This window comes from Cherax quadricarinatus, chromosome 7 (assembly GCF_038502225.1).
Source record: "Cherax quadricarinatus isolate ZL_2023a chromosome 7, ASM3850222v1, whole genome shotgun sequence".
NCBI lineage: Eukaryota > Metazoa > Arthropoda > Malacostraca > Decapoda > Parastacidae > Cherax > Cherax quadricarinatus.
In genome coordinates, this window is record NC_091298.1 from 15,036,518 (window position 1) to 15,047,148 (window position 10,631).

Consider the following 10,631-nt stretch of genomic DNA (forward strand, 5'->3'; position numbering starts at 1 on the left):
AGAGCAGGATGTGAGTGTGGGAAAGGTTTGCGAGGCATTACACAGAGTAAAAGGGGGTAAAGCAGCAGGAACTGACGGAATCTTGACAGAAATGTTAAGAGCAGGGGGAGATATAGTGTTAGAGTGGTTGGTATTTTTGTTTAATAAATGTATGAGAGAGGGGAAGGTACCTAGGGATTGGCAGAGAGCATGTAAGTTCCTTTATATAAAGGGAAAGGGGGACAAAAGAGACTGTAAAAATTATAGGGGAATAAGTTTACTGAGTATACCAGGAAAAGTGTACGGTAGGGTTATTATTGAAAGAATTAGAGGTAAGACAGAATGTAGGACTGCGGATGAGCAAGGAGGTTTTAGAGTGGGTAGGGGATGTGTAGATCAAGTGTTTACATTGAAGCATATATGTGAACAGTATTTAGATAAAGGTAGGGAAGTTTTTATTGCATTTATGGATTTAGAAAAGGCATATGATATGGGAGATGTTAAGTGAATGTATAGGAGCCTTTGAACCAAGTGAGAGAGTAATTGTGGTAGGGGACCTGAATGCTAAAGTAGGAGAAACTTTTAGAGAGGGTGTGGTAGGTAAGTTTGGGGTGCCAGGTGTAAATGATAATGGGAGCCCTTTGATTGAACTTTGTATAGAAAGGGGTTTAGTTATAGGTAATACATATTTTAAGAAAAAGAGGATAAATAAGTATACAAGATATGATGTAGGGCGAAATGACAGTAGTTTGTTGGATTATGTATTGGTAGATAAAAGACTGTTGAGTAGACTTCAGGATGTACATGTTTATAGAGGGGCCACAGATATATCAGATCACTTTCTAGTTGTAGCTACACTGAGAGTAAAAGGTAGATGGGATACAAGGAGAATAGAAGCATCAGGGAAGAGAGAGGTGAAGGTTTATAAACTAAAAGAGGAGGCAGTTAGGGTAAGATATAAACAGCTATTGGAGGATAGATGGGCTAATGAGAGCATAGGCAATGGGGTCGAAGAGGTATGGGGTAGGTTTAAAAATGTAGTGTTAGAGTGTTCAGCAGAAGTTTGTGGTTACAGGAAAGTGGGTGCGGGAGGGAAGAGGAGCGATTGGTGGAATGATGATGTAAAGAGAGTAGTAAGGGAGAAAAAGTTAGCATATGAGAAGTTTTTACAAAATAGAAGTGATGCAATTAGGGAAGAGTATATGGAGAAAAAGAGAGAGGTTAAGAGAGTGGTGAAGCAATGTAAAAAGAGAGCAAATGAGAGAGTGGGTGAGATGTTATCAACAAATTTTGTTGAAAATAAGAAAAAGTTTTGGAGTGAGATTAACAAGTTAAGAAAGCCTAGAGAACAAATGGATTTGTCAGTTAAAAATAGGAGAGGAGAGTTATTAAATGGAGTTAGAGGTATTGGGAAGATGGAGGGAATATTTTGAGGAATTGTTAAATGTTGATGAAGATAGGGAAGCTGTGATTTCGTGTATAGGGCAAGGAGGAATAACATCTTGTAGGAGTGAGGAAGAGCCAGTTGTGAGTGTGGGGGAAGTTCGTGAGGCAGTAGGTAAAATGAAAGGGGGTAAGGCAGCCGGGATTGATGGGATAAAGATAGAAATGTTAAAAGCAGGTGGGGATATAGTTTTGGAGTGGTTGGTGCAATTATTTAATAAATGTATGGAAGAGGGTAAGGTACCTAGGGATTGGCAGAGAGCATGCATAGTTCCTTTGTATAAAGGCAAAGGGGATAAAAGAGAGTGCAAAAATTATAGGGGGATAAGTCTGCTGAGTATACCTGGTAAAGTGTATGGTAGAGTTATTATTGAAAGAATTAAGAGTAAGACGGAGAATAGGATAGCAGATGAACAAGGAGGCTTTAGGAAAGGTAGGGGGTGTGTGGACCAGGTGTTTACAGTGAAACATATAAGTGAACAGTATTTAGATAAGGCTAAAGAGGTCTTTGTGGCATTTATGGATTTGGAAAAGGCGTATGACAGGGTGGATAGGGGGGCAATGTGGCAGATGTTGCAAGTGTATGGTGTAGGAGGTAGGTTACTGAAAGCAGTGAAGAGTTTTTACGAGGATATTGAGGCTCAAGTTAGAGTATGTAGGAAAGAGGGAAATTATTTCCCAGTAAAAGAAGGCCTTAGACAAGGATGTGTGATGTCACCGTGGTTGTTTAATATATTTATAGATGGGGTTGTAAGAGAAGTAAATGCGAGGGTCTTGGCAAGAGGCGTGGAGTTAAAAGATAAAGAATCACACACAAAGTGGGAGTTGTCACAGCTGCTCTTTGCTGATGACACTGTGCTCTTGGGAGATTCTGAAGAGAAGTTGCAGAGATTGGTGGATGAATTTGGTAGGGTGTGCAAAAGAAGAAAATTAAAGGTGAATACAGGAAAGAGTAAGGTTATGAGGATAACAAAAAGATTAGGTGATGAAAGATTGAATATCAGATTGGAGGGAGAGAGTATGGAGGAGGTGAATGTATTCAGATATTTGGGAGTGGACGTGTCAGCGGATGGGTCTATGAAAGATGAGGTGAATCATAGAATTGATGAGGGAAAAAGAGAGTGGTGCACTTAGGAGTCTGTGGAGACAAAGAACTTTGTCCTTGGAGGCAAAGAGGGGAATGTATGAGAGTATAGTTTTACCAACGCTCTTATATGGGTGTGAAGCATGAGTGATGAATGTTGCAGCGAGGAGAAGGCTGGAGGCAGTGGAGATGTCATGTCTGAGGGCAATGTGTGGTGTGAATATAATGCAGAGAATTCGTAGTTTGGAAGTTAGGAGGAGGTGCGGGATTACCAAAACTGTTGTCCAGAGGGCTGAGGAAGGGTTGTTGAGGTGGTTCGGACATGTAGAGAGAATGGAGCGAAACAGAATGACTTCAAGAGTGTATCAGTCTGTAGTGGAAGGAAGGCGGGGTAGGGGTCGGCCTAGGAAAGGTTGGAGAGAGGGGGTAAAGGAGGGTTTGTGTGCGAGGGGCTTGGACTTCCAGCAGGTATGCATGAGCGTGTTTGATAGGAGTGAATGGAGACAAATGGTTTTTAATACTTGACGTGCTGTTGGAGTGTGAGCAAAGTAACATTTATGAAGGGGTTCAGGGAAACCGGCAGGCCGGACTTGAGTCCTGGAGATGGGAAGTACAGTGCCTGCACTCTGAAGGAGGGGTGTTAATGTTGCAGTTTAAAAACTGTAGTGTAAAGCACCCTTCTGGCAAGACAGTGATGGAGTGAATGATGGTGAAAGTTTTTCTTTTTCGGGCCACCCTGCCTTGGTGGGAATCGGCCAGTGTGATAATAAAATATAAAAAATAAATTATTCATGACATACAATATGACAAGTCACAATACACATTTTACCTTCATCACATATATAGCCACAAACTGGACAATACTATATTAACTGAACTTCTGATATACCACAGATTAAAACAAAATTTAAAGAAAAAGCCCAAAGGTGCTCTTGAACATTTAGCAGCATGAGCACTGGGCCAGTAATTGGGTAAAATGTCACGTAACTCAAAATTAATTAACAAAAAGATTATTAAAAAAAACAATATATCAACAAATATTGCATATTTTGGCAAGTAATACTACAACTTACAACTATAGCCCTTGTGGCTTAGCGCTTCTTTTTTATTATAATAATAATACAACTTACAACTCACTGATGATAGGATGACAAAAACAAAAAGTAACTTACCTATTAAGCCTTGGTTTGTTAATCTCAAATAAGGAACAAGTTGAACAGGAACTTTACAATAGGTAAAGTAAACTAGTAAGCTTATTAGTAACCAGATGGCCTGAGGCACTAACAGAGCAAGCTTCGGTGAGATCACATCACATAGTATACCCAGAATGAATGAGGATCCTACTTGTAACACTAATGGATGCACCTCCATGGGATGACTGCTAAAATTCTTTGATGCTAACTGGAAAAGAAAATAATGTTCTAAAATTTGAGGATCAAATTTTATCACTGATACTATATAAAAAAAACTTAAATGCATTTAAAGATTATAACATATTGCAATATTTTTTTGCAAATTTTTCTTCTAAATAAAAAAAGGAACTTATGGTAATTAAATCCAAAAAGGTAACTTACTCTTAAATGGTGCTCGGTTGACAACATTAGTACCTTGAATATAAAAATATAAATGTGAACCACAGCCTCAGATTGAAAGACACTGGTTGAAAACTTTTCATCTAACACCTGAGAATTATAACCACTATCTGAGTTGCAGCCTTCTGTGATATTGCTCATTGTTCGTTTTGTCAAGTGACCATTGGCAACTGCCCGAGTCCGCAAAAGTGGAACAGCAGCTTGGCCTCTTGCCGACGAGAAGCTATTTACCCAATTAATAGTGTCAGAATTTATATCAACCTTTGGTTTTATAACTCTTTCCTCATCTACAGGGTCAAGGGTTTGTGTTAGTCTCCTTGTTACTACACCATGGGACATTATGTTGACAAGGGAAACATTACTGCACCGAGACCACACCGAGCTGCGCGATGAAAATGCAGAATCGTCTGAACCTGCCCTTGACAGTGACCTCCTCAGTGTTACATCCACATAATTAGATGGGAAATTGTTTTCATCTTCTTGTGGTGCAGTTGGAAGATGTATCCCAGCTTCTTGGTTTTCCTTGAGAGATTGGCTCCTAGTTTTACGAGGTTCTGTCAAGAGAATAATACGTACTGCATTTTAAAATGAAATGCTGGTAAAGTGGTAGTTACAAATTTCTGGCACTGGTACCATGAGTGGGCATTATGTATTTACTATTTATTCACTGCATTATCACTGAAAATAATACCAACCTAGATTTGGTATTACTGCTATCTTGGTGTTCCCTATGTCATCTTTTTTCACTATTCTCCGCCTTCCTGTTCCTCGGCCCATCCTCACTTTCTGTAAATAATGTATTATTAATTACTAATGAATAATCCTTACAAATTCATGCTATTGTACTTTAAAATTACTGATTTCAATTACTGAACATTTTAACTGGTGAGGAGCTCTTGATGCAAAGAACTGGATTTATCCTTCCTTGGATCAAATCTGAATGCCTCCCATTTCCCAGGTGCTATATGACCCCTATAGGTTTTCTGCTTACCCCTTATTAGAATCAATACTTATGGTCTTCCCCAAAAAAATAACAATACAGTAATACAATTAATAATGTAGCATACAGATGCTAATACAAGAAGTAATAATAAAAGATACCAAGACAGTTTTAATGATAAAAATGGAATAGTATGCTGGGTTACAACTAGCATTAAAAAAGGTGAACATATATATTTACTTTCAAACTTGGAAAAGAAATAATGCATCATTATGTATATATTAATGGTATATAACACTGATATTAAGAACCTCTATATTAAGAAACACATAGGAAAGTAAAGTGTATACATAGATTATTATTATTATAATCAATGGGGAAGCGCTAAACCCGGAAGATTATACAGCGCCTGGGGGGGGGGGATGTGGAAGGCATTCAGGCTTAATTCGGGGAACTGGAGCACAGATCCAATTCCCTAAATCAAGAGCCCCTCGCCAACATCTAGGAACCTTCCTTGAGGGGTGTGTGTATACATAGAGCGCAGTAGATGTTTAAGATTTTCCTACCATCTTACATGCTCATGAAAAAACAATCCTGCCAGAGTGCAAAACATTTAAGAGGCTTCCATTTCCAGGTCCCCTCAAGGGAGGTTCCTTGATGCTGGTGAGGGGCTCTTGATCTAGGGAATTGGATCTATGTTCCTGTTCCCTGAATTGAGTCTGAATACCTTCCATCCCCCCCACAGGTACTGTATAATCCCTATAGGTTTAGTGCTCCCCCATGAGAATAATAATCCATTTCCAGGTACAGTGGATCCCCGGCTTACGATATTTCATTCCAGAAGTATGTACAGGTGCCATTACTGAACGAATTTGTTCCCATAAGGAATATCGTGAATTAGATTAGTCCATTTCAGACCCCCAAACATACATGTACAAATGCACTTACATAAATACACTTACATAATTGGTCGCATTGGGAGCTGATCGTAAAGTGGGGGTCCACTGTATATGACAGAATGGTAGTTCTTTTTCAAGTGGCTAATTTCTACTTGACCATCATTATTTTGGTAATCATTTAGTTTAGGAGCTTTTAACTTATAAAGAGATGAATGAGATACTTATACAACAAATGTGCAGAGAAGGTCCTTATATACTGTAGACAGGTGAGATGAAGCAGATGGACGTAGCATCATCAGTGGAAAAAAATCCACTGGAAGAATGAATCACATTAAGGTAAGGAGGTGCTTTTTAGTAGTAGCTTTGAAGTAGTTGGCAGATAAGGAACCTTTAGATTCTTCTGCCAGAGTTCAAGATTTTGGGCATTTTATGTGCAGTGAGGTTTTACTTGGGTCGAGTCGACCATGGGGCACATCAAAAGGGGTATTTGTTTCTTTTGTTATGCTGATTTCTGTTGCAGCTCTCCAAAAAGCTTTTCTGAGCTGTGTATGTATATATTGTTATCCTGTACATATAGTAGTATGAACAGAAGATTATTATTATAATCAAAAAGAAGTGCTAAGCCACAAGAGCTATACAGCTATGAACAGAAGAAACGGCAAATGTTTTGTATGTTGATTAAATTCTAAACCTTTGAAGAGTGGGATTGTGTGTTGTCTAGCACTTGTTTAAATGGTCATTCATACAGCAGCTTTCTGTTGAGTTACTGCTGGTTTTAAGTGATTTTCTGTAGTAGATTCCCAAGCACACATACCATAGGTGAGTTAAGGAAAGACTGAAAGTAGTATGGAATAAGTAATGTTTGGGGCACATATGCTACTGTTATTGCCCTCTTAATCTTAAGTTAGTCTTAAGTTTGCCTGAAATGCTCTGCATATACAGGCCCCTCAAGGAAGGTTCCTTGATGCTGGTGAGGGGCTCTTGATCTAGGGAATTGGATCTGTGCTTCAGTTTCCTGAATTAAGCCTGAATACCTTCCACATCCCTCCCCACATCCCCCACCCACAGGCATTGCATAATCCTATGGGTTTAGTGCTTCCCCCTTAATTATAATAATAATCTGTATATATAGGGGCTTTCAGCATGTACACCTAATGTCATTCCTTTTTGTACAACCACTATAAAGGATCCCAATGGAAATAAGTCACTCTGTCTGACTTTTTTGGGTTATCCTAGGTTTTCTACACATATGCTGCTATGTATGATAATTCTATGTAACTGTATTTGTATATACCTGAATAAACTTACTTATGCTGAAATAAATTATAATTATTAATATTTTTTCTGGGATTATTAACCCAAGGGAGGGTTAACCACCCAGGAAAAACCAATAAAGTCAATGTGTCATCAAGGACTGTCTGTCTTGTTTCCATTGGAGTCCTTTAATCTTGTCCCCCCCAGGATGCGTCCCACACCAGTCAACTAATACCCATTTACCTACTTACTGTTAGGTATACAGGGACAGCAGGTAAAATGGGTACCTGGGTGTTAGTAGACTGGTGTGGGTCGCATCCTGGGACACTGACCTAATTTGCCCGAGATGCTCAGCATAACAAGTGGCTTTCTATGTAGTAGTATGTCATTGTTGTCAGCTAGGACTGTATACCATGTACATGTACTTGTAGTAAATAAAGATTATTATTATTATTATTATTATTATTATTATTATTATTATTATTATTATTATTATTTCCACCCGTGCCGGAGATCGAACCACAGACACTGAGCCAAGTGCGCTAGTATCTTATCTCTCTTTTATAAATCTAATTTGCCTAAAATACTACACATCCTACTGGTTTTTTATGGTATATTATGTATTTGCAGCGATTTAAAATAAAAAATCTAAAGCTGAATCTACATCTACATCTTGGTTATGTGCCTGATGATAATGTTGAATATTAAATTGCTGTCTACTTATATTATTATTATTATAATCAAGGGGGAAGCGCTAAACCCGGAGGATTATACAGCGCCTGGGGGGGGGATGTGGAAGGCATTCAGGCTTAATTCGGGGAACTGGATTATTATTATTATTATTATTATTATAATCAAGGGGGAAGCGCTAAACCCGGAGGATTATACAGCACCTGGGGGGGGATGTGGAAGGCATTCAGGCTTAATTCGGGGAACTGGATTATTATTATTATTATAATCAAGGGGGAAGCGCTAAACCCGGAGGATTATACAGCGCCTGGGGGGGGGGGATGTGGAAGGCATTCAGGCTTAATTCGGGGAACTGGAGCACAGATCCAATTCTCTAAATCAAGAGCCCCTCACCAACATCAAGGAACCTTCCTTGAGGGGTCGGGGAACTGGAGCACAGATCCAATTCCCTAAATCAAGAGCCCCTCACCAACATCAAGAAACCTTCCTTGAGGGGTGTCTACTTATAGATCCAAAGAATTTTCAGGTTAAATCCAAGAAAGGGAAGGACAAGTCCAATCCCTTGGATTAAGAGCCCCCTCACCAGCGTCAAGTAACCTCCCTTGAAAGATACAGTTGAAAGTTTAAACTTTTGTATAAAACTTATTATAAAAATTAACTTCTTGTTGCTAGGGTTTATAGAGCTGCCAGAGCTGGCGCCGTATTGTTGGAGTTGAGGTTATTCAGGGCCACCAAAGCTGACGCTTTATTGAGCCTTACCACCTGGAAATCCGGAGAAAAGAAATAATTTTGGAGATTGTATTCCTTACCGTATTGTTTACAACATCTATATGAAGTAACTGTAAAATATGAAATAACTAACATTGCTTTCTAGCAATGTAAAAGTAGGTTTAGCGCTTTTTTTTATTATAATCTAGTAATGTAAAAATGCTCAGTGGGGTCTGACAAAGACCCAGAGTGACCCAAGGACCCCAATGAAAATAAGTAATTTAGTCTGACTTTTGGGGGCTATCCTAGGTAATTTACACTATGCATGGTAATTGTGCTTGTGTACCTACACCTAAATAAACCAACTTACCTCTGTAATCCTGTTTTTGTGCTACCGCTCACAGGATGAGCATGGTGTGAGAATAAGATTTGTTCGAATTTTTAACCTGGGAAGGATTAGCCACTCAAGTAACCAAAGAAAGTCAGTGCGTTATCGTGAACTGTTTTGTCTTATTTCCATTAGGGTTCTTTAATCTTGTCCCCCAGGATGCGGTCCACGCCAGTCGATTAACACCCAGGTACCTACTGACTGCTATAATAATAAGAATGCTAGGTAAACAGGGACAGCTGGTGTAAGGAAATATGTCCAATATTTCCACCCATGCCTGAGACTGAACCACAGTCAGTGTGAGTCAAGAACGTTGTCAACCTCTCAATAAACTAGCCGCTCACGCGACAAAACTAAACTAAATTTTCAAATCTGGTCGAGAATGAGAAAGGGAACAATGTTTCTCCCGGAAAGAGAATGGGAACATGAAAATTCCCAATCAGGGAGAGTGAAAACCACGACAAAGGATAACCTTAATAAGATCTCCGTTTTCGGGGTTGAGATAAGATAAGATTTCGTTCTGATTTTTAACCCCGGAGGGTTAGCCACCCAGGATAACCCAAGAAAGTCAGTGCGTCATCGAGGACTGTCTAACTTATTTCCATTGGGGTCCTTAATCTTGTCCCCCAGGATGCGACCCACACCAGTCGACTAACACCCAGGTACCTATTTGCTGCTAGGTGAACAGGACAACAGGTGTAAGGAAACGTGTCGAAATGTTTCCACCCGCCGGGAATCGAACCCGGGCCCTCCGTGTGTGAAGCGGGAGCTTTAGCCACCAGGCCACCGGGTCTTGAAACGATTCATTTAGTAATGATAGTGATGGTGGTGGTACTGTTGATGCTTATGGTAAAGGATATACAACCTGCACATATGAGGAAGGAGCTTATTTTATAAATGATTCAAGTCGGACCGAAACGTTTTGGTAACATCCTCTCTCAAATGTGCGGGTCATTTGTGTATTGTTCCAGTCACAGTCCAGTCAGGGGCCCGAGACTGTTCAACTGCCTCCCAGCACACATAAGGGGGATTACCAACAGACCCCTGGCAGTCTTCAAGCTGGCACTGGACAAGCACCTAAAGTCAGTTCCGGATCAGCCGGGCTGTGGCTCGTATGTTGGTTTGCGTGCAGCCAGCAGCAACAGCCTGGTTGATCAGGCTCTGATCCACCAGGAGGCCTGGTCTCAGACCGGGCCGCGGGGGCGTTGACCCCCGGAACTCTCTCCAGGTAAACTCCAGGTATTGTGCCTTTTTGTTCTTTATGGACACACATATTCACATGTATGCATAAACACGTATATATACATAAATTTTACAGCCATACACACACATAAAGCTCACGGAGTAGGGATGGAGTGACCTAGTAGCGACCAGTGAAGAGGCAGGGCCAGGAGCTATGAATCGACCCCTGCAACCACAATTAGGTAAGTACAGTCAGTGCTCGTCACTGAAGTACGCTGGGTGGAAGGCACCCTACCTAATTTAATGTTTCAAGTAGTACCCTACCCTGGCACACTGATCAATGAGACAGAGTTATACTGAAAGCGGGATGCCCCAGAATTTTCTATGGCTATTTGCTGCATCCTAAGCGCCTTCTAGGCTTGTGTTGAATGGTTTTGTGATCGTGGTCCCTCTGTACCGTGTAGTCTTAAGG

The 10,631-nt window shown here is 40.3% G+C and overlaps 1 protein-coding gene across 1 annotated transcript in view; it reads right to left on the reverse strand.

The window, feature by feature from the left end:
• Positions 1 to 8,592, reverse strand: part of LOC128686814 (uncharacterized) — a 42,037-nt gene extending 33,445 nt beyond the window's left edge. The window contains exons 1-4 of the mRNA XM_053773929.2: positions 8,465 to 8,592; positions 4,794 to 4,884; positions 4,081 to 4,652; positions 3,679 to 3,907 (exon numbers count right to left, since the gene is read on the reverse strand). Coding sequence (XP_053629904.2) covers positions 3,679 to 3,907; positions 4,081 to 4,652; positions 4,794 to 4,875 — 883 coding nt within the window. The 5' untranslated portion in view covers positions 4,876 to 4,884; positions 8,465 to 8,592. The remainder of the gene's footprint in view (positions 1 to 3,678; positions 3,908 to 4,080; positions 4,653 to 4,793; positions 4,885 to 8,464) is intronic.
• Positions 8,593 to 10,631: the final 2,039 nt, after the last annotated feature.